The 23,114-nt window shown below is 58.8% G+C and overlaps 2 protein-coding genes across 5 annotated transcripts in view; one reads left to right on the top strand and one right to left on the bottom strand.

Annotated features, from left to right (window-relative positions):
- Nucleotides 1–23,114, top strand: part of LOC134846528 (jouberin-like) — a 439,624-nt gene that overhangs the window by 309,861 nt on the left and 106,649 nt on the right. The window lies entirely within an intron of this gene.
- On the bottom strand, nucleotides 19,359–22,214 carry LOC134846840 (G2/mitotic-specific cyclin-B3-like). Its single transcript, XM_063864236.1, has 8 exons — nucleotides 21,879–22,214; nucleotides 21,500–21,814; nucleotides 21,198–21,383; nucleotides 20,638–21,033; nucleotides 20,206–20,589; nucleotides 20,042–20,157; nucleotides 19,703–20,000; nucleotides 19,359–19,508 (listed from the first exon to the last, which is right to left on the bottom strand). The coding sequence occupies exons 1-8, from the start codon at nucleotides 22,212–22,214 to the stop codon at nucleotides 19,359–19,361; spliced, it is 2,181 nt and encodes a 726-aa protein (XP_063720306.1).

Here is a 23,114-nt window from a genome sequence, read left to right as displayed (position 1 = left end):
CGAACACCGTATTTTTGAAAGTCACCGCCTTTTCGTCTAGCACCACCCTCTGGAGCAACTGGGCCTCCCATACGAACACCGTCTTCTTGAAAACCACCGCATCCTCGTCGAGCACCGCCTTGTGGAGCAAATGGGCCTCCCAGTCGAACACCGCCTTCTTGAAAGCCACCGCCTTTTCGTCTAGCTTCGCCCTCTGGAGCAACTGGGCCTCCCATACGAACACCGTCTTCTTGAAAACCACCGCATCCTCGTCGAGCACCGCCTTGTGGAGCAGCTGGGATTCTCAGTAGACCACCGTCCTCTTGAACTCCATCGCCTCTTCGTCCAGCGGCGCCTTCTGAAGCAGCTGGGCCTCCCAGTCGAACACCGTCTTCTTGAAAGCCACCGCCTTTTTGTCTAGCACCGCCCTCTGGAGCAGGTGGGCCTCCAATACGAACAACGTCTTCTTGAAAGCCACGCATCCTCGTCCAGGACCGCATTCTAGAGCAGCTCGTCGTTCCAGTCGATCACCGTCTTCTTGATATCCACCGCCTCCTCGTCCAGCACCGCCCTCTGGAGCAGCTGGGCCTCACAGTCGAACACCATCTTCTTGAAAGCCACCGCCTCCTCGTCCAGTACCGCCTTCTGGAGCAGCTGGGCATCCCAGTCGAACACCGTCTTCTTGAAACCCACCTCTATTTCGTCTAGCATAGGCTTCTGGAGCAGCTGGTCCTCCCAGTCGAACACCGTCTACTAGAAAGCCACCCCATCCTCGTCCAGCACTGCCTTCTGGAGCAGCTGGGCCTCCTAGTCGAACACCGTCTTCTTGAAACCCACCGCCTTTTCGTCTAGCACCACCCTCTGGAGCAGGTGGGCAAACCAGTCGAACACCATCTTCTCGAAAGCCACCTCCCTTTCGTCTAGCATAGGCCTCTGGAGCAGCTGGGCCTCCCAGTCGAACACCTTCTTCTTGAAAGCCACCGCCTTTTCGTCTAGCACCGCCCTCTGGAGCAGGTGGGCCTCCCATACGAACACCGTCTTCTTGAAAGCCACCGCATCCACATCCATCACCGCTTTCTGGAGCAGCTGGGATTCTCAGTCAAACACCGTCCTCTTGAAAGCCACCGCCTCCTCGTCCAGTACCGCCTTCTGGAGCAGCTGGGCATCCCAGTCGAACACCGTCTTCTTGAAACCCACCTCTATTTCGTCTAGCATAGGCTTCTGGAGCAGCTGGTCCTCCCAGTCGAACACCGTCTACTAGAAAGCCACCCCATCCTCGTCCAGCACCGCTTTCTGGAGCAGCTGGCCCTCCCAATCGAACACCGTCTTCTTGAAAACCACCGCCCACTCGTCTAGCACCACCCTCTGGAGCAGCTGGGCCTCTAAGTCGAACACCATCTTCTTGAAATCCACCACTTCCTGGTCCAGCACCGCCTTCTGGAGCAAATGGGCAATCCCAGTCGAACACCGTCTTCTCGAAAGCCACCTCCCTTTTGTCTAGCATTGGCCTCTGGAGCAGCTGGGCCTCCCAGTCGAACACCTTCTTCTTGAAAGCCACCGCCTTTTCGTCTAGCACCGCCCTCTGGAGCAGGTGGGGTTCCCATACGAACACCGTCTTCTTGAAAGCCACCGCATCCTCGTCGAGCACCGCCTTGTGGAGCAGCTGGGATTATCAGTCGACAACCGTCCTCTTGAACTCCATCGCCTCCTCGTCCAGCAGCGCCTTCTGGAGCAGCTGGGCCTCCCAGTCGAACACCGTCTTCTTGAAAGCCACCGCCTTTTCGTCTAGCACCGCCCTCTGGAGCAGGTGGGCCTCCCATACGAACACCGTCTTCTTGATAGCCACCGCATCCTCGTGCAGCACCGCCCTCTGGAGCAGCTGGGCCTCCCATTCGAACACCGTTTTCTTGAAAGCCACCACATTTTCGTCTACCACCGCCCTCTGAAGCAGCTGGGCCTCCCAGTCGAACACCGTCTTCTTGAAGGCACCTCCCTTTCGTCTAGCACCACCCTCTGGAGCAGCTGGGCCTCCCATTCGAACACCATCTTCTTGAAATCCACCACCTCCTCGTCCAGCACCGCCTTCTGGAGCAAATGGGCCTCCCAGTCGAACACCGTCTTCTCGAAAGCCACCTCCCTTTTGTCTAGCATGGGTCTCTGGAGCAGCTGGGCCTCCCAGTCGAACACCTTCTTCTTGAAAGCCACCGCCTTTTCGTCGAGCACCGCCTTGTGGAGCAGCTGGGATTATCAGTCGACAACCGTCCTCTTGAACTCCATCGCCTCCTCGTCCAGCACTACCTTCTGGAGCAGCTGGGCCTCCCAGTCGAACACCGTCTTCTTGAAAACCACCGCCTGTCGTCTAGCACCACCCTCTGGAGCAGCTGGGCCTCCCATTCGAACAGCGTCTTCTTGAAATCCACCACCTCCTCGTCCAGCACCGCCTTCTGGAGCAAATGGGCCTCCCAGTCGAACACCGTCTTCTCGAAAGCCACCTCCCTTTTGTCTAGCATAGGCCTCTGGAGTGCTGGGCCTCCCAGTCGAACACCGTCTTCTGGAAGGCACCTCCCTTTCGTCTAGCACCACCCTCTGGAGCAGCTGGGCCTCCCAGTCGAACACCGTCTTCTTGAAAGCCACCGCCTTTTCGTCTAGAACCGCCCTCTGGAGCAGGTGGGCCTCCCATATGAACACCGTCTTCTTGAAAGCCACCGCATCCTCGTGCAGCACCGCCCTCTGGAGCAGCTGGGCCTCCCATTCGAACACCGTTTTCTTGAAAGCCACGACCTTTTCGTCTAGCACCGCCCTCTGAAGCAGCTGGGCCTCCCAGTCGAACACCGTCTTCTTGAAGGCACCTCCCTTTCGTCTAGCACCACCCTCTGGAGCAGCTGGGCCTCCCATTCGAACACCATCTTCTTGAAATCCACCAGCTCCTCGTCCAGCACCGCCTTCTGGAGCAAATGGGCCTCCCAGTCGAACACCGTCTTCTCGAAAGCCACCTAATTTTGTCTAGCATAGGCCTCTGGAGCAGGTGGGCCTCCCATACGAACACCGTCTTCTTGAAAGCCACCGCATCCTCGTCGAGCACCGCCTTGTGGAGCAGCTGGGATTATCAGTCGACAACCGTCCTCTTGAACTCCATCGCCTCCTCGTCCAGCAGCGCCTTCTGGAGCAGCTGGGCCTCCCAGTCGAACACCGTCTTCTTGAAAGCCACCGCCTTTTCGTCTAGCACCGCCCTCTGGAGCAGGTGGGCCTCCCATACGAACACCGTCTCCTTGAAAGCCACCGCATCCTCGTGCAGCACCGCCCTCTGGAGCAGCTGGGCCTCCCATTCGAACACCGTTTTCTTGAAAGCCACCACCTTTTCGTCTAGCACCGCCCTCTGAAGCAGCTGGGCCTCCCAGTCGAACACCGTCTTCTTGAAGGCACCTCCCTTTCGTCTAGCACCACCCTCTGGAGCAGCTGGGCCTCCCATTCGAACACCATCTTCTTGAAATCCACCACCTCCTCGTCCAGCACCGCCTTCTGGAGCAAATGGGCCTCCCAGTCGAACACCGTCTTCTCGAAACCCACCTCCCTTTTGTCTAGCATAGGCCTCTTGAGCAGGTGGGCCTCCCATACGAACACCGTCTTCTTGAAAGCCACCGCATCCTCGTCGAGCACCGCCTTGTGGAGCAGCTGGGATTATCAGTCGACAACCGTCCTCTTGAACTCCATCGCCTCCTCGTCCAGCAGCGCCTTCTGGAGCTGCTGGGCCTCCCAGTCGAACACCGTCTTCTTGAAAGCCACCGCCTTTTCGTCTAGCACCGCCCTCTGGAGCAGGTGGGCCTCCCATACGAACACCGTCTTCTTGAAAACCACCGCATCCTCGTGCAGCACCACCCTCTGGAGCAGCTGGGCCTCCCATTCGAACAGCATCTTCTTGAAATCCACCACCTCCTCGTCTAGCACCGCCCTCTGGAGCAGGTGGGCCTCCCATACGAACACCGTCTTCTTGAAAACCACCGCATCCTCGTGCAGCACCACCCTCTGGAGCAGCTGGGCCTCCCATTCGAACACCATCTTCTTGAAATCCACCACCTCCTCGTCCAGCACCGCCTTCTGGAGCAAATGGGCCTCCCAGTCGAACACCGTCTTCTCGAAACCCACCTCCCTTTTGTCTAGCATAGGCCTCTTGAGCAGGTGGGCCTCCCATACGAACACCGTCTTCTTGAAAGCCACCGCATCCTCGTCGAGCACCACCTTGTGGAGCAGCTGGGATTATCAGTCGACAACCGTCCTCTTGAACTCCATCGCCTCCTCGTCCAGCAGCGCCTTCTGGAGCTGCTGGGCCTCCCAGTCGAACACCGTCTTCTTGAAAGCCACCGCCTTTTCGTCTAGCACCGCCCTCTGGAGCAGGTGGGCCTCCCATATGAACACCGTCTTCTTGAAAGCCACCGCATCCTCGTGCAGCACCGCCCTCTGGAGCAGCTGGGCCTCCCATTCGAACACCGTTTTCTTGAAAGCCACGACCTTTTCGTCTAGCACCGCCCTCTGAAGCAGCTGGGCCTCCCAGTCGAACACCGTCTTCTTGAAGGCACCTCCCTTTCGTCTAGCACCACCCTCTGGAGCAGCTGGGCCTCCCATTCGAACACCATCTTCTTGAAATCCACCAGCTCCTCGTCCAGCACCGCCTTCTGGAGCAAATGGGCCTCCCAGTCGAACACCGTCTTCTCGAAAGCCACCTAACTTTGTCTAGCATAGGCCTCTGGAGCAGGTGGGCCTCCCATACCAACACCGTCTTCTTGAAAGCCACCGCATCCTCGTCGAGCACCGCCTTGTGGAGCAGCTGGGATTATCAGTCGACAACCGTCCTCTTGAACTCCATCGCCTCCTCGTCCAGCAGCGCCTTCTGGAGCAGCTGGGCCTCCCAGTCGAACACCGTCTTCTTGAAAGCCACCGCCTTTTCGTCTAGCACCGCCCTCTGGAGCAGGTGGGCCTCCCATACGAACACCGTCTTCTTGAAAGCCACCGCATCCTCGTCGAGCACCGCCTTGTGGAGCAGCTGGGATTATCAGTCGACAACCGTCCTCTTGAACTCCATCGCCTCCTCGTCCAGCAGCGCCTTCTGGAGCAGCTGGGCCTCCCAGTCGAACACCGTCTTCTTGAAAGCCACCGCCTTTTCGTCTAGCACCGCCCTCTGGAGCAGGTGGGCCTCCCATACGAACACCGTCTTCTTGAAAGCCACCGCATCCTCGTGCAGCACCGCCCTCTGGAGCAGCTGGGCCTCCCATTCGAACACCGTTTTCTTGAAAGCCACCACCTTTTCGTCTAGCACCGCCCTCTGAAGCAGCTGGGCCTCTCAGTCGAACACCGTCTTCTTGAAGGCACCTCCCTTTCGTCTAGCACCACCCTCTGGAGCAACTGGGCCTCCCATTCGAACACCATCTTCTTGAAATCCACCACCTCCTCGTCCAGCACCGCCTTCTGGAGCAAATGGGCCTCCCAGTCGAACACCGCTTCTCGAAACCCACCTCCCTTTTGTCTAGCATAGGCCTCTTGAGCAGGTGGGCCTCCCATACGAACACCGTCTTCTTGAAAGCCACCGCATCCTCGTCGCGCACCGCCTTGTGGAGCAGCTGGGATTATCAGTCGACAACCGTCCTCTTGAACTCCATCGCCTCCTCGTCCAGCAGCGCCTTCTGGAGCTGCTGGGCCTCCCAGTCGAACACCGTCTTCTTCAAAGCCACCGCCTTTTTGTCTAGCACCGCCCTCTGGAGCAGGTGGGCCTCCCATACGAACACCGTCTTCTTGAAAGCCACCGCATCCTCGTGCAGCACCGCCCTCTGGAGCACCTGGGCCTCCCATTCGAACACCGTTTTCTTGAAAGCCACCACCTTTTCGTCTAGCACCGCCCTCTGAAGCAGCTGGGCCTCCAGTTGAACACCGTCTTCTCGAAGGCACCTCCCTTTCGTCTAGTACCACCATCTGGAGCAGCTGGGCCTCCCATTCGAACACCATCTTCTTGAAAGCCACCACCTCCTCGTCCAGCACCGCCTTGTGGAGCAGCTGGGCGTCCAGTTTAACACCGTCTTCTTGAAGGCACCTCATTTTGGTCTAGCATAGGCCTCTGGAGCAGCTGGGCCTCCCAGTCGAACAGCGTCTTCTTGAAAGCCACCGCATCCTCGTCCAGCACCGCCTTCTGGAGCAGCTGGGATTCTCAGTCTAACACCGTCCTCTTGAACTCCACCGCCTCCTCGTCCAGCGCCGCCTTCTGGAGCAGCTGGGCCTTCCAGTCGAACACCGTCTTCTTGAAAACCACCGCCCCCTCGTCTAGCACCACCCTCTGGAGCAGCTGGGCCTCCCAGTCGAACACCATCTTCTTGAAATCCACCACCTCCTCGTCCAGCACCGCCTTCTGGAGCAAATGGGCCTCCCAGTCGAACACCGTCTTCTCGAAAGCCACCTCCCTTTCGTCTAGCATAGGCCTCTGGAGCAGCTGGGCCTCCCAGTCGAACACCTTCTTCTTGAAAGCCACCGCCTTTTCGTCTAGCACCGCCCTCTGGAGCAGGTGGGCCTCCCATACGAACACCGTCTTCTTGAAAGCCACCGCATCCTCGTGCAGCACCGCCCTCTGGAGCAGCTGGGCCTCCCATTCGAACACCGTTTTCTTGAAAGCCACCACCTTTTCGTCTAGCGCCGCCCTCTGAAGCAGCTGGGCCTCCAGTTGAACACCGTCTTCTTGAAGGCACCTCCCTTTCGTCTAGTACCACCCTCTGGAGCAGCTGGGCCTCCCAGTCGAACACCGTCTTCTTTAAAGCCACCGCATCCTCGTCCAGCACCGCCTTCTGGAGCAGCTGGGATTCTCAGTCTAACACCGTCCTCTTGAACTCCACCGCCTCCTCGTCCAGCGCCCCCTTCTGGAGCAGCTGGGCCTCCCAGTCGAACATCGTCTTCTTGAAAACCACCGCCCCCTCGTCTAGCACCACCCTCTGGAGCAGCTGGGCCTCCCAGTCGAACACCATCTTCTTGAAATCCACCACCTCCTCGTCCAGCACCGCCTTCTGGAGCAAATGGGCCTCCCAGTCGAACACCGTCTTCTCGAAAGCCACCTCCCTTTCGTCTAGCATAGGCCTCTGGAGCAGCTGGGCCTCCCAGTCGAACACCTTCTTCTTGAAAGCCACCGCCTTTTCGTCTAGCACCGCCCTCTGGAGCAGGTGGGCCTCCCATACGAACACCGTCTTCTTGAAATCCACCGCATCCTCGTCGAGCACCGCCTTGTGGAGCAGCTGGGATTATCAGTCGACAACCGTCCTCTTGAACTCCATCGCCTCCTCGTCCAGCAGCGCCTTCTGGAGCAGCTGGGCCTCCCATTCGAACACCGTCTTCTTGAAAGCCACCGCATCCTCGTGCAGCACCGCCCTCTGGAGCAGCTGGGCCCTCCATTCGAACACCGTCTTCTTGAAAGCCACCACCTTTTCGTCTAGCACCGCCCTCTGAAGCAGCTGGGCCTCCCAGTCGAACACCGTCTTCTTGAAGGCACCTCCCTTTCGTCTAGCATAGGCCTCTGGAGCAGTTGGGCCTCCCAGTCGAACACGTCTTCTAGAAAGCCACCACCTCCTCGTCTAGCACCACCCTCTGGAGCAGCTGGGCCTCCCATTCGAACACCATCTTCTTGAAAGCCACCACCTCCTCGTCCAGCACCGCCTTGTGGAGCAGCTGGGCCTCCAGTTGAACACCGTCTTCTTGAAGGCACCATCTTTTGGTCTAGCATACGCCTCTGGAGCAGCTGGGCCTCCCAGTCGAACACCGTCTTCTTGAAAACCACGGCTTTTTCGTCTAGAACCGCCCTCTGGAGCAGGTGGGCCTACCAGTCGAACACCGTCTTCTTGAAAACCACTGCATACTCGTCCAGCATCGCCCTCTGGCGCAGCTGGGTCTCCCAGTCGAACACCGTCTTCTTGAAAGCAACCACCTCCTCGTCCAGACCGCCTTCTGGAGCAGCTGGGCCTCCCAGTCGAACACCGTCTTCTTGAAGGCACCTCCCTTTCGTCTAGCATAGGCGTCTGGAGCAGCTGGGCCTCCGAGTCGAACACCGTCTTCTTGAAAGCCAACGCCTTTTCGTCTAGCACCGCCCTCTGGAGCAGGTGGGCCTCCCAGTCGAACACCGTCTTCTTGAAAGCCACCGCATCCTCGTCGAGCACTGCCTTCTGGAGTAGCTGGGCCTCCCAGTCGAACACCGTCTTCTTGAAAGCCACCGCGTTTTCGTCTTGCATAACCCTCTGGATTCTGGAGCAGCTGGGCCTCCCAGTCGAACACTGTTTTCTTGAAGGCACCTCCCTTTTCGTCTAGCACCGCCCTCTGGAGCAGCTGGGCCTCCCAGTCTAACACCGTCTTCTTGAAGGCACCTCCCTTTCGTCTACCATGGGTATCTGGAGAAGCTGGGCCTCCCAGTCGAACACCGTCTTCTTGAGAGCCACCACCTCCTCGTCTAGCATCACCCTCTGGAGCAGCTGGGCCTCCCATTCGAACACCGTCTTCTTGAAAGCCACCGCATCCTCGTGCAGCACCGCCCTCTGGAGCAGCTGGGCCTCCCATTCGAACACCGTCTTCTTGAAAGCCACCACCTTTTCGTCTAGCACCGCCCTCTGAAGCAGCTGGGCCTCCCAGTCGAACACCGTCTTCTTGAAGGCACCTCCCTTTCGTCTAGCATAGGCCTCTGGAGCAGCTGGGCCTCCCATTCGAACACGTCTTCTAGAAAGCCACCACCTCCTCGTCTAGCACCACCCTCTGGAGCAGCTGGGCCTCCCATTCGAACACCATCTTCTTGAAAGCCACCACCTCCTCGTCCAGCACCGCCTTGTGGAGCAGCTGGGCCTCCAGTTGAACACCGTCTTCTTGAAGGCACCATCTTTTGGTCTAGCATAGGCCTCTGGAGCAGCTGGGCCTCCCAGTCGAACACCGTCTTCTTGAAAACCCCGGCTTTTTCGTCTAGAACCGCCCTCTGGAGCAGGTGGGCCTACCAGTCGAACACCGTCTTCTTGAAAATCACTGCATCCTCGTCCAGCATCGCCCTATGGCGCAGCTGGGTCTCCCAGTCGAACACCGTCTTCTTGAAAGCAACCACCTCCTCGTCCAGACCGCCTTCTGGAGCAGCTGGGCCTCCCAGTCGAACACGGTCTTCTTGAAGGCACCTCCCTTTCGTCTAGCATAGGCCTCTGGAGCAGCTGGGCCTCCGAGTCGAACACCGTCTTCTTGAAATCCAACGCCTTTTCGTCTAGCACCGCCCTCTGGAGCAGCTGGGCCTACCAGTCGAACACCATCTTCTTGAAAGCCAACACCTCCTCGTCCAGCACAGCCTTTTGGAGCAGCTGGGCCTCCCAGTCGAACACCGTCTTCTTGAAGGTACCTCCCTTTCGTCTAGCATAGGCCTCTGGAGCAGCTGGGCCTCCCAGTCGAACACAGTCTTCTTGATAGCCACCGCATTTTCGTCTAGCACCGCTTTCTGGAGCAGGTGGGCCTCCCAGTCGAACACCGTCTTCTTGAAGGCACCTCCCTTTCGTCTAGCATAGGTCTCTGGAGAAGCTGGGCCTCCCAATCGAACACCGTCTTCTTGAAAACCACCACCTCCTCGTCTAGCATCACCATATGGAGCAGCTGGGCCTCCTAGTCGAACACCATCTTCTTGAACGCCACCACCTCCTCGTCCAGCACCGCCTTCTGGAGCAGCTGGGCCTCCCAGTGGAACACCGTCTTCTTGAAGGTACCTCCCGTTCGTCTAGCATAGTCCTCTGGAGCAGCTGGGCCTCCCAGTCGAACACCGTCTTCTTGATAGCCACTGCCTTTTCGTCTAGCACCGCTTTCTGGAGCATGTGGGCCTCCCAGTCGAACACCGTCTTCTTGAAAGCCACCGCATCCTCGTCCAGCACCGCCTTCTGGAGCAGCTGGGATTCTCAGTCGAACACCGTCCTCTTGAACTCCACCGCCTCCTCGACCAGCACCGACTTCTGGAGCAGCTAGGCCTCCCAGTCGAACATCGTATTCTTGAAAGCCACCGCACCCTCGTCCAGTACCGCCTTCTGGAGCAGCTGGGCCTCCCGGTCGAAGACCGTATTCTTGGAAGCCACCGCCTTTTCGTCCAGCACTGCCTTCTGGAGCAGCTGGGCCTCCCAGCCGAACACCGTCTTCTTGAAAGCCACTGCCTCCTCGTCCAGCACCGCCTGCTGGAGCGGCTGGGCCTCCCAGTCGAACACCGTCTTCTTGATAGCCACCGCCTTTTTGTCTAGCACCGCTTTCTGGAGCAGGTGGGCCTCCCAGTCGAACACCGTCTTCTTGAAGGCACCTCCCTTTCGTCTAGCATAGGTCTCTGGAGAAGCTGGGCCTCCCAATCGAATATCGTCTTCTTGAAAACCACCACCTCCTCGTCTAGCATCACCATATGGAGAAGCTGGGCCTCCCAGTCGAACACCATCTTCTTGAAAGCCACCACCTCCTCGTCCAGCACCGCCTTCTGGAGCAGCTGGGCCTCCCAGTGGAACACCGTCTTCTTGAAGGTACCTCCCGTTCGTCTAGCATAGTCCTCTGGAGCAGCTGGGCCTCCCAGTCGAACACCGTCTTCTTGATAGCCACTGCCTTTTCGTCTAGCACCGCTTTCTGGAGCATGTGGGCCTCCCAGTCGAACACCGTCTTCTTGAAAGCCACTGCCTCCTCGTCCAGCACCGCCTGCTGGAGCGGCTGGGCCTCCCAGTCGAACACCGTCTTCTTGATAGCCACCGCCTTTTTGTCTAGCACCGCTTTCTGGAGCAGGTGGGCCTCCCAGTCGAACACCGTCTTCTTGAAGGCACCTCCCTTTCGTCTAGCATAGGTCTCTGGAGAAGCTGGGCCTCCCAATCGAATATCGTCTTCTTGAAAACCACCACCTCCTCGTCTAGCATCACCATATGGAGAAGCTGGGCCTCCCAGTCGAACATCATCTTCTTGAAAGCCACCACCTCCTCGTCCAGCACCGCCTTCTGGAGCAGCTGGGCCTCCCAGTGGAACACCGTCTTCTTGAAGGTACCTCCCGTTCGTCTAGCATAGTCCTCTGGAGCAGCTGGGCCTCCCAGTCGAACACCGTCTTCTTGATAGCCACCGCCTTTTTGTCTAGCACCGCTTTCTGGAGCAGGTGGGCCTCCCAGTCGAACACCGTCTTCTTGAAGGCACCTCCCTTTCGTCTAGCATAGGTCTCTGGAGAAGCTGGGCCTCCCAATCGAATATCGTCTTCTTGAAAACCACCACCTCCTCGTCTAGCATCACCATATGGAGAAGCTGGGCCTCCCAGTCGAACACCATCTTCTTGAAAGCCACCACCTCCTCGTCCAACACCGCTTTCTGGAGCAGCTGGGCCTCCCAGTGGAACACCGTCTTCTTGAAGGTACCTCCCTTTCGTCTAGCATAGGCCTCTGGAGCAGCTGGGCCTCCCAGTCGAACATCGTCTTCTTGAAGGCACCTCCCTTTCGTCTAGCATAGGCCTCTGGAGCAGGAGGGCCTCCCAGTTTAACACCGTCTTCTTGAAAGCCACCGCCTTTTCGTCTTGCATCGCCCTCTGGAGCAGCTGGGCCTCCCAGTCGAACACCGTCTTCTTGAAAGCCACCTCCTTTTTGTCTAGCACCGCCCTCTGGAGCAGCTGGGCCTCCCAGTCGAACACCGTCTTCTTGAAAGCCACCGCCTCCTCGTACAGCACTGCCTTCTGCAGCAGCAGCTGGGCCGCCCAGTCGACCGCCATCTTCTTGAAAGCCACCACCTCCTCGTCCAGCACAGCCTTTTGGAGCAGCTGGGCCTCCCAGTCGAACACCGTCTTCTTGAATGTACCTCCCTTTCGTCTAGCATAGGCCTCTGGAGCAGCTGGGCCTCCCAGTCGAACACCGTCTTCTTGATAGCCACCGCCTTTTCGTCTAGCACCGCTTTCTGGAGCAGGTGGGCCTCCCAGTCGAACACCGTCTTCTTGAAGGCACCTCCTTTTCGTCTAGCATAGGTCTCTGGAGAAGCTGGGCCTCCCAGTCGAACACCGTCTTCTTGAAAGCCACCACCTCCTCGTCTAGCATCACACTATGGAGCAGCTGGGCCTCCCAGTCGAACACCATCTTCTTGAAAGCCACCACCTCCTCGTCCAGCACCGCCTTCTGGAGCAGCTGGGCCTCCCAGTGGAACACCGTCTTCTTGAAGGTACCTCCCTTTCGTCTAGCATAGGCCTCTGGAGCTGCTGGGCCTCCCAGTCGAACACCGACTTCTTGATAGCCACTGCCTTTTCGTCTAGCACCGCTTTCTGAAGCATGTGGGCCTCCCAGTCGAACACCGTCTTCTTGAAAGCCACCGCATCCTCGTCCAGCACCGCCTTCTGGAGCAGCTGGGATTCTCAGTCGAACACCGTCCTCTTTAACTCCACCACCTCCTCGACCAGCACCGACTTCTGGAGCAGCTGGGTCTCCCACTCGAACATCGTCTTCTTGAAAGCCACCACACCCTCGTCCAGTACCACCTTCTGGAGCAGCTGGGCCTCCCAGTCGAACACCGTCTTCTTGATAGCCACTGCCTTTTCGTCTAGCACCGCTTTCTGGAGCAGGTGGGCCTCCCAGTCGAACACCTTCTTCTTGAAAGCCACCGCATCCTCGTCCAGCACCGCCTTCTGGAGCAGCTGGGCCTCCCAGTCGAACACCTTCTTCTTGAAAGCCACCGCCTCCTCGTACTGCACTTCCTTCTGCAGCAGCAGCTGGGCCTTCCAGTCGAACACCGTCTTCTTGAACGCCACCACCTTTTCGTCTAGCACCGCCCTCTGGAGCAGCTGGGCCTCCCAGTCGAACACCGTCTTCTTGAAAGCCACCGCCTCCTCGTACAGCACTGCCTTCTGCAGCAGCAGCTGGGCCTTCCAGTCGAACACCGTTTTCTTGAAAGCCACCACCTCCTCGTCCAGCATTGCCTTCTGGAGCAGTTGGCCCTAACAGTCGAACACCGTCTTCTTGAAGGTACCTCCCTTTCGTCTAGCATAGGCCTCTGGAGCAGCTGGGCCTCCCAGTCGAACACCGACTTCTTGATAGCCACTGCCTTTTCGTCTAGCACCGCTTTCTGGAGCAGGTGGGCCTCCCAGTCGAACACCGTCTTCTTGAAAGCCACCGCATCCTCGTCCAGCACCGCCTTCTGGAGCAGCTGGGATTCTCAGTCGAACACCGTCCTCTTGAACTCCACCGACTCCTCGACCAGCACCGACTTCTGGAGCAGCTGGGCCTCCCAGTCGAACATCGTCTTCTTGAAGGCACCTCCCTTTCGTCTAGCATAGGCCTCTGGAGCAGGTGGGCCTCCCAGTCGAACACCGTCTTCTTGAAAGCCACCGCCTTTTCGTCCTGCATCGCCCTCTGAAGCAGCTGGGCCTCCCAGTCGAACACCGTCTTCTTGAAAGCCACCTCCTTTTCGTCTAGCACCGCCCTCTTGAGCAGCTGGGCCTCCCAGTCGAACACCGTATTCTTGAAAGCCACCGCCTCCTCGTACAGCACTGCCTTCTGCAGCAGCAGCTGGGCCGCCCAGTCGAACACAGTCTTCTTGAAAGCCACCGCCTTTTTGTCAAGCACCACCCTCTCGAGCAGCTGGGCCTCCCAGTCGAACACCGTCTTCTTGAAAGCCACAACCTCCTCGTCCAGCACCGCCCTCTGGGGCAGCTGGGCCTCCCAGTCGAACACCGTCTTTTTGAAAACCACAGCCTTTTCGTCTAGCACCGCCCTCTGGAGCAGCTGGACCTCCCACTCGAACACCGTCTTCTTGAAGGCACCTCCCTTTCGTCTAGCATAGGCCTATGGAGCAGGTGGGCCTCCCAGTCGAACACCGTCTTCTTGAAAGCCACCGCCTTTTCGTCTTGCATCGCCCTCTGGAGCAGCTGGGCCTCCCAGTAGAACACCGTCTTCTTGAAAGCCCCCTCCTTTTCGTCTAGCAACGCCCTCTGGAGCAGCTGGGCCTCCCAGTCGAACACCGTCTTCTTGGAAGCCACCGCCTCCTCGTCCAGCACCGCCTAATTGAGCAGCTGGGCCTCCCAGTCGAACACCGTCTTTTTGAAAGCCACAGCCTTTTCGTCTAGCACCGCCCTCTGGAGCAGCTGGACCTCCCACTCGAACACCGTCTTCTTGAAGGCACCTCCCTTTCGTCTAGCATAGGCCTATGGAGCAGGTGGGCCTCCCAGTCGAACACCGTCTTCTTGAAAGCCACCGCCTTTTCGTCTTGCATCGCCCTCTGGAGCAGCTGGGCCTCCCAGTAGAACACCGTCTTCTTGAAAGCCCCCTCCTTTTCGTCTAGCAACGCCCTCTGGAGCAGCTGGGCCTCCCAAACGAACACCGTATTCTTGAAAGCCACAGCCTTCTAGTCCAGCAACGCCTTCTGGAGCAGCTGGGCCTCCCAGTCGAACACCGTCTTTTTGAAAGCCACAGCCTTTTCGTCTAGCACCGCCCTCTGGAGCAGCTGGACCTCCCACTCGAACACCGTCTTCTTGAAGGCACCTCCCTTTCGTCTAGCATAGGCCTATGGAGCAGGTGGGCCTCCCAGTCGAACACCGTCTTCTTGAAAGCCACCGCCTTTTCGTCTTGCATCGCCCTCTGGAGCAGCTGGGCCTCCCAGTAGAACACCGTCTTCTTGAAAGCTCCCTCCTTTTCGTCTAGCAACGCCCTCTGGAGCAGCTGGGCCTCCCAGTCGAACACCGTCTTCTTGGAAGCCACCGCCTCCTCGTACAGCACTGCCTTCTGCAGCAGCAGCTGGGCCGCCCATTCGAACACAGTCTTCTTGAAAGCCACCGCCTTTTTGTCAAGCACCACCCTCTCGAGCAGCTGGGCCTCCCAAACGAACACCGTATTCTTGAAAGCCACAGCCTTCTAGTCCAGCAACGCCTTCTGGAGCAACTAGGCCTCCCAGTCGAACACCGTCTTCGCGAAAGCCACCGCGTCCTCGTCCAGCACCGCCCCCTGGAGCAGCTGAGCATTCCAGTCGAACACCGTCTTCTTGAAAGCCACCGCATCCTCGTCCAGCACCGCCTTCTGGAGCAGCTGGGCCTCCCGGTCGAACACCGTCTTCTTGGTAGCCACCGCCTTTTCGTCCAGCACTGCCTTCTGGAGCAGCTGGGCCTCCCAGCCGAATACTGTCTTCTTGAAAGCCACCGCCTTTTCGTCTTGCATCGCCCTCTGGAGCAGTTGGGCATCTCATTTGAACACCGTCTTCTTGCAAGCCACCACCTCCTCGTCCAGCACCGCCCTCTGGAGCAGCTGGGCCTCCCAGTAGAACACCGTCTTCTTGAAAGCCACCGCCTTTTCGTCTTGCATCGCCCTCTGGAGCAGCTGGGCCTCCCAGTAGAACACCGTCTTCTTGAAAGCCCCCTCCTTTTCGTCTAGCAACGCCCTCTGGAGCAGCTGGGCCTCCCAGTCGAACACCGTCTTCTTGGAAGCCACCGCCTCCTCGTACAGCACTGCCTTCTGCAGCAGCAGCTGGGCCGCCCATTCGAACACAGTCTTCTTGAAAGCCACCGCCTTTTTGTCAAGCACCACCCTCTCGAGCAGCTGGGCCTCCCAAACGAACACCGTATTCTTGAAAGCCACCGCCTCCTCGTACAGCACTGCCTTCTGCAGCAGCAGCTGGGCCGCCCAGTCGAACACAGTCTTCTTGAAAGCCACCGCCTTTTTGTCAAGCACCACCCTCTCGAGCAGCTGGGCCTCCCAGTCGAACACCGTCTTCTTGAAAGCCACAACCTCCTCGTCCAGCACCGCCCTCTGGAGCAGCTGGGCCTCCCAGTCGAACACCGTCTTTTTGAAAGCCACAGCCTTTTCGTCTAGCACCGCCCTCTGGAGCAGCTGGACCTCCCACTCGAACACCGTCTTCTTGAAGGCACCTCCCTTTCGTCTAGCATAGGCCTATGGAGCAGGTGGGCCTCCCAGTCGAACACCGTCTTCTTGAAAGCCACCGCCTTTTCGTCTTGCATCGCCCTCTGGAGCAGCTGGGCCTCCCAGTAGAACACCGTCTTCTTGAAAGCCCCCTCCTTTTCGTCTAGCAACGCCCTCTGGAGCAGCTGGGCCTCCCAGTCGAACACCGTCTTCTCGGAAGCCACCGCCTCCTCGTACAGCACTGCCTTCTGCAGCAGCAGCTGGGCCGCCCATTCGAACACAGTCTTCTTGAAAGCCACCGCCTTTTTGTCAAGCACCACCCTCTCGAGCAGCTGGGCCTCCCAAACGAACACCGTATTCTTGAAAGCCACAGCCTTCTAGTCCAGCAACGCCTTCTGGAGCAACTAGGCCTCCCAGTCGAACACCGTCTTCGCGAAAGCCACCGCCTCCTCGTCCAGCACCGCCCCCTGGAGCAGCTGAGCATTCCAGTCGAACACCGTCTTCTTGAAAGCCACCGCATCCTCGTCCAGCACCGCCTTCTGGAGCAGCTGGGCCTCCCGGTCGAACACCGTCTTCTTGGTAGCCACCGCCTTTTCGTCCAGCACTGCCTTCTGGAGCAGCTGGGCCTCCCAGCCGAATACTGTCTTCTTGAAAGCCACCGCCTTTTCGTCTTGCATCGCCCTCTGGAGCAGTTGGGCATCTCATTTGAACACCGTCTTCTTGCAAGCCACCACCTCCTCGTCCAGCACCGCCCTCTGGAGCAGCTGGGCCTCCCAGTCGAACACCGTCTTCTTGAAAGCCACAGCCTTTTCGTCTAGCACCGCGCTCTGGAGCAGCCGGGCCTCCCAGTCGAACACCGTCTCCTTGAAAGCCACCACTTCCTCGTCTAGCACCGCCCTCTGGAGCAGCTGGGCCTCCCAGTCGATAACCATCTTCTTGAAAACCACCACTTACTCATCCAGCAGCGCCTTCTGGAGCAGCTGGGCCTCCCATTCGAACACCGTCTTCTTGAATGCACCTCCCTTTCGTCTAGCATAGGCCTCTGGAGCAGCTGGGCCTCCCAGACGAACATCGTCTTCTTGAAAGCCACCGCCTTTTCATCTAGCACCACCCTCTGGAGCAGGTGGGCCTCCCGGTCGAACACCGTCTTCTTGAAAGCCACCGCATCCTCGTCCAGCACCGCCTTCTGGAGCAGCTGGGATTCTCAGTCTAACACCGTCCTCTTGAACTCCAACGCCTCCTCGACCAGCACCGCCTTCTGGAGCATTTGGGCCTCCCGGTCGAACACCGTCTTCTTGGAAGCCACCGTCTTTTCGTCCAGCACTGCCTTCTGGAGCAGCTGGGCCTCCCAGCCGAACACCGTCTTTTTGAAAGCCACCACCTTTTTGTCAAGCACCACCCTCTCGAGCAGCTGGGCCTCCCATACGAACACCGTCTTTTTGAAAGCCACCGCATCCTGGTCGAGCACCGCCTTGTGGATCAGCTGGGATTCTCAGTCGACCACCGTCCTCTTGAACAGCTGGCATTCTCAGTCGACCACCGTCCTCCCAGCCGAATACTGTCTTCTTGAAAGCCACCGCCTTTTCGTCTTGCATCGCCCTCTGGAGCAGTTGGGCATCCCATTTGAACACCGTCTTCTTGCAAGCCACCACCTCCTCGTCCAGCACCGCCCTCTGGAGCAGCTGGGCCTCCCAGTCGAACACCGTCTTCTTGAAAGCCACAGCCTTTTCGTCTAGCACCGCGCTCTGGAGCAGCCGGGCCTCCCAGTCGAACACCGTCTCCTTGAAAGCCACCACTTCCTCGTCTAGCACCGCCCTCTGGAGCAGCTGGGCCTCCCAGTCGATAACCATCTTCTTGAAAACCACCACCTACTCATCCAGCAGCGCCTTCTGGAGCAGCTGGGCCTCCCAGTCGAACACCGTCTTCTTGAATGCACCTCCCTTTCGTCTAGCATAGGCCTCTGGAGCAGCTGGGCCTCCCAGACGAACATCGTCTTCTTGAAAGCCACCGCCTTTTCATCTAGCACCACCCTCTGGAGAAGGTGGGCCTCCCGGTCGAACACCGTCTTCTTGAAAGCCACCGCATCCTCGTCCAGCACCGCCTTCTGGAGCAGCTGGGATTTTCAGTCTAACACCGTCCTCTTGAACTCCAACGCCTCCTCGACCAGCAACGCCTTCTGGAGCAACTAGGCCTCCCAGTCGAACACCGTCTTCGCGAAAGCCACCGCCTCCTCGTCCAGCACCGCCCCCTGGAGCAGCTGAGCATTCCATTCGAACACCGTCTTCTTGAAAGCCACCGCATCCTCGTCCAGCACCGCCTTCTGGAGCAGCTGGGCCTCCCGGTCGAACACCGTCTTCTTGGTAGCAACCGCCTTTTCGTCCAGCACTGCCTTCTGGAGCAGCTGGGCCTCCCAGCCGAATACTTTCTTCTTGAAAGCCACCGCCTTTTCGTCTTGCATCGCCCTCTGGAGCAGTTGGGCATCCCATTTGAACACCGTCTTCTTGCAAGCCACCACCTCCTCGTCCAGCACCGCCCTCTGGAGCAGCTGGGCCTCCCAGTCGAACACCGTCTTCTTGAAAGCCACAGCCTTTTCGTCTAGCACCGCGCTCTGGAGCAGCCGGGCCTCCCAGTCGAACACCGTCTCCTTGAAAGCCACCACTTCCTCGTCTAGCACCGCCCTCTGGAGCAGCTGGGCCTCCCAGTCGATAACCATCTTCTTGAAAACCACCACTTACTCATCCAGCAGCGCCTTCTGGAGCAGCTGGGCCTCCCAGTCGAACACCGTCTTCTTGAATGCACCTCCCTTTCGTCTAGCATAGGCCTCTGGAGCAGCTGGGCCTCCCAGACGAACATCGTCTTCTTGAAAGCCACCGCCTTTTCATCTAGCACCACCCTCTGGAGCAGGTGGGCCTCCCGGTCGAACACCGTCTTCTTGAAAGCCACCGCATCCTCGTCCAGCACCGCCTTCTGGAGCAGCTGGGATTCTCAGTCTAACACCGTCCTCTTGAACTCCAACGCCTCCTCGACCAGCACCGCCTTCTGGAGCATTTGGGCCTCCCGGTCGAACACCGTCTTCTTGGAAGCCACCGTCTTTTCGTCCAGCACTGCCTTCTGGAGCAGCTGGGCCTCCCAGCCGAACACCGTCTTTTTGAAAGCCACCGCCTTTTTGTCAAGCACCACCCTCTCGAGCAGCTGGGCCTCCCATACGAACACCGTCTTTTTGAAAGCCATCGCATCCTGGTCGAGCACCGCCTTGTGGAGCAGCTGGGATTCTCAGTCGACCACCGTCCTCTTGAACTCCATCGCCTCCTCGTCCAGCAGCGCCTTCTGGAGCAGCTGGGCCTCCCAGTCGAACACCGTCTTTTTGAAAGCCGCCGATTTTTCGTCTAGCACCGCGCTCTGGAGCAGCTGGGCCTCCCAGTCGAACACCGTCTTCTTGAAAGCCACCACTTCCTCGTCTAGCACCACCCTCTGGAGCGGCTGGGCCTCCCAGTCGAACACCATCTTCTTGAAAGCCACCACCTACTCGTCCAGCACCGCCTTCTGGAGCAGCTGGGCCTCCCAGTCCAACACCGTCTTCTTGAATGCACCTCTCTTTCGTCTAGCATAGGCCTCTGGAGCAGCTGGGCCTACTAGTCGAACACCGTCTTCTTGAAGGCACCTCCCTTTAGTCTAGCATAGGCCTCTGGAGCTGCTAGGCCTCCCAGTCTTCTTGAAAGCCACCACTTCCTCGTCTAGCACCACCCTCTGGAGCAGCTGGGCCTCCCAGTCGAACACCATCTTCTTGAAAACCACCACCTACTCGTCCAGCACCGCCTTCTGGAGCAGCTGGGCCTCCCAGTCGAACACCGTCTTCTTGAATGCACCTCCCTTTCGTCTAGCATAGGCCTCTGGAGCAGCTGGGCCTCCCAGACGAACACCGTCTTCTTGAAAGCCACCGGCTTTTCGTCTAGCACCGTCATATGGAGCAGGTGGACCTCCCAGTCGAACACCGTCTTCTTGAAAGCCACCGCATCCTCGTCCAGCACCGCTCTCTGGAGCAGCTGGGCCTCCCAGTCGAACACCATCTTCTTGAAAGCCACCACCTCCTCGTCCAGAACCGCCTTCTGGAGCAGCTGGGCCTCCCAGTCGAACACCGTCTTCTTGAATGCACCTCCCTTTCGTCTAGCATAGGCCTCTGGAGCAGCTGGGCCTCCCAGACGAACATCGTCTTCTTGAAAGCCACCGCCTTTTCATCTAGCACCGCCCTCTGGAGCAGGTGGGCCTCCCAGTCGAACACCGTCTTCTTGAAAGCCACCGCATCCTCGTCCAGCACCGCCTTCTGGAGCAGCTGGGATTCTCAGTCTAACACCGTCCTCTTGAACTCCACCGCCTCCTCGACCAGCACCGCCTTCTGGAGCAGCTGGGCCTCCCAGTCGAACACCGTCTTCTTGAGAGCCACCGCATCCTCGTCCAGCAACGCCTTCTGGAGCAGCTGGGCCTCCCGGTCGAAAACCGTCTTCTTGGAAGCCACCGCCTTTTCGTCCAGCACTGCCTTCTGGAGCAGCTGGGCCTCCCAGCCGAACACCGTCTTTTTGAAAGCCACCGCCTTTTCGTCTTGCATCGCCCTCTGGAGCAGCTGAGCCTCCCAGACGAACATCGTCTTCTTGAAAGCCACCGCCTTTTCATCTAGCACCGCCCTCTGGAGCAGGTGGGCCTCCCAGTCGAACACCGTCTTCTTGAAAGCCACCGCATCCTCGTCCAGCACCGCCTTCTGGAGCAGCTAGGATTCTCAGTCTAACACCGTCCTCTTGAACTCCACCGCCTCCTCGACCAGCACCGCCTTCTGGAGCAGCTGGGCCTCCCAGTCGAACACTGTCTTCTTGAAAGCCACCGCATCCTCGTCCAGCAACGCCTTCTGGAGCAGCTGGGCCTCCCGGTCGAAAACCGTCTTCTTGGAAGCCAACGCCTTTTCGTCCATCACTGCCTTCTGGAGCAGCTGGGCCTCCCAGCCGAACACCGTCTTTTTGAAAGCCACCGCCTTTTCGTCTTGCATCGCCCTCTGGAGCAGCTGAGCCTCCCAGTCGAACACCGTCTTCTTGAAAGCCACCGCCTTTTTGTCTAGCACCGCCCTCTGGAGCAGCTGGGCGTCCCAGTCGAACACCGTCTTCTTGAAAGCCACCGCCTCCTCGTACAGCACTGCCTTCTGCAGCAGCAGCTGGGCTCCCAGACGAACACAGTCTTCTTGAAAGCCACCGCCTTTTTGTCAAGCACCACCCTCTCGAGCAGCTGGGCCTCCCATCCGAACACCGTCTTCTTGAAAGCCACCGCATCCTCGTCGAGCACCGCCTTACGGAGCAGCTGGGATTCTCAGTCGACCACCGTCCTCTTGAACTCCATCGCCTCCTCGTCCAGCAGCGCCTTCTGGAGCAGCTGGACCTCCCAGTCGAACACCGTCTTCTTGAAAGCCACCGCCTTTTCGTCTAGCACCGCGCTCTGGGGCAGCTGGGCCTCCCAGTCGAACACCGTCTTCTTGAAAGCCACCACTTCCTCGTCTAGCACCACCCTCTGGAGCAGCTGGGCCTCCAGTCGAACCACATCTTCTTGAAAGCCACCGCATCCTCGTCCAGCACCGCCCTCTGGAGCAGCTGGGCCTCCCAGTCGAACATCGTCTTCTTGAAAGCCATCGCCTCCTCGTCCAGCAGCGCCTTCTGGAGCAGCTGAGCCTCCCAGTCGAACACCGTCTTCTTGAAAGCTACCGCCTTTTTGTCTAGCACCGCCCTCTGGAGCAGCTGGGCGTCCCAGTCGAACACCGTCTTCTTGAAAGCCACCGCCTCCTTGTACAGCACTGCCTTCTGCAGCAGCAGCTGGGCCTCCCAGACGAACACAGTCTTCTTGAAAGCCACCGCCTTTTTGTCAAGCACCACCCTCTCGAGCAGCTGGGCCTCCCATCCGAACACCGTCTTCTTGAAAGCCACCGCATCCTCGTCGAGCACCGCCTTATGGAGCAGATGGGATTCTCAGTCGAACACCGTCTTCTTGAAAGCCACCGCCTCCTCGTACAGCACTGCCTTCTGCAGCAGCAGCTGGGCCTCCCAGGACGAACACAGTCTTCTTGAAAGCCACCGCCTTTTTGTCAAGCACCACCCACTCGAGCAGCTGGGCCTCCCATCCGAACACCGTCCTCTTGAACTCCATCGCCTCCTCGTCCAGCAGCGCCTTCTGGAGCAGCTGGACCTCCCAGTCGAACACCGTCTTCTTGAAAGCCACCGCCTTTTCGTCTAGCACCGCGCTCTGGAGCAGCTGGGCCTCCCAGTCGAACACCGTCTTCTTGAAAGCCACCACTTCCTCGTCTAGCACCACCCTCTGGAGCAGCTGGGCCTCCCAGTCGAACCACATCTTCTTGAAAGCCACCACCTACTCGTCCAGCACCGCCTTCTGGAGCAGCTGGGCCTCCCAGTCGAACACCGTCTTCTTGAAAGCCAACGCATCCTCGTCCAGCACCGCCTTCTGGGGCAGCTGGGAATCTCAGTCGAACACCGTCCTCTTGAGATCCACCACCTCCTCGACCCGCACCGCCTTCTGGAGCAGCTGGGCCTCCCAGTCGAACACCGTCTTCTTGAAAGCCACCGCATCCTCGTCCAGCACCGCCTTCTGGAGCAGCTGGGCCTCCCGGTCGAACACCGTCTTCTTGGAAGCCACCGCCTTTTCGTCCAGCACTGCCTTCTGGAGCAGCTGGGCCTCCCAGTCGAACACCGTCTTCTTGAAAGCCACCCGCCTTTTTGTCAAGCACCACCCTCTCGAGCAGCTGGGCCTCCCATCCGAACACCGTCTTCTTGAAAGCCACCGCATCCTCGTCGAGCACCGCCTTATGGAGCAGATGGGATTCTCAGTCGAACACCGTCTTCTTGAAAGCCACCGCCTCCTCGTACAGCACTGCCTTCTGCAGCAGCAGCTGGGCCCTCCCAGACGAACACAGTCTTCTTGTAAGCCACCGCCTTTTTGTCAAGCACCACCCTCTCGAGCAGCTGGGCCTCCCATCCGAACACCGTCCTCTTGAACTCCATCGCCTCCTCGTCCAGCAGCGCCTTCTGGAGCAGCTGGACCTCCCAGTCGAACACCGTCTTCTTGAAAGCCACCGCCTTTTCGTCTAGCACGCGCTCTGGAGCAGCTGGGCCTCCCATTCGAACACCGTCTTCTTGAAAGCCACCACTTCCTCGTCTAGCACCACCCTCTGGAGCAGCTGGGCCTCCAGTCGAACCACATCTTCTTGAAAGCCACCACCTACTCGTCCAGCAC

This window comes from Symsagittifera roscoffensis, chromosome 5, assembly GCF_963678635.1.
Source record: "Symsagittifera roscoffensis chromosome 5, txSymRosc1.1, whole genome shotgun sequence".
Classification (NCBI taxonomy): domain Eukaryota; kingdom Metazoa; phylum Xenacoelomorpha; order Acoela; family Convolutidae; genus Symsagittifera; species Symsagittifera roscoffensis.
This window is presented reverse-complemented; position numbering and strand designations above follow the sequence as displayed.

What these genes read in the sequence shown, in the direction of transcription:
- LOC134846840 (XM_063864236.1), bottom strand. Translation starts at nt 22,214, where the DNA reads ATGTGGTTCGACTGGGAGGCCCAGCTGCTCCAGAGGGTGGTGCTAGAC. An exon ending in TGCTGGACGAGGAGGCGATG is followed by an intron (nt 21,384 to 21,499) that starts GCTTTCAAGAAG and finishes CAGCTGCTCCAG; the next exon opens with AGGGTGGTGCTAGACGAGGA. An exon ending in GTGGCTTTCAAGAAGACGAT is followed by an intron (nt 20,001 to 20,041) that starts GTTCGTCTGGGA and finishes GGCCTATGCTAG; the next exon opens with ACGAAAGGGAGGTGCATTCA.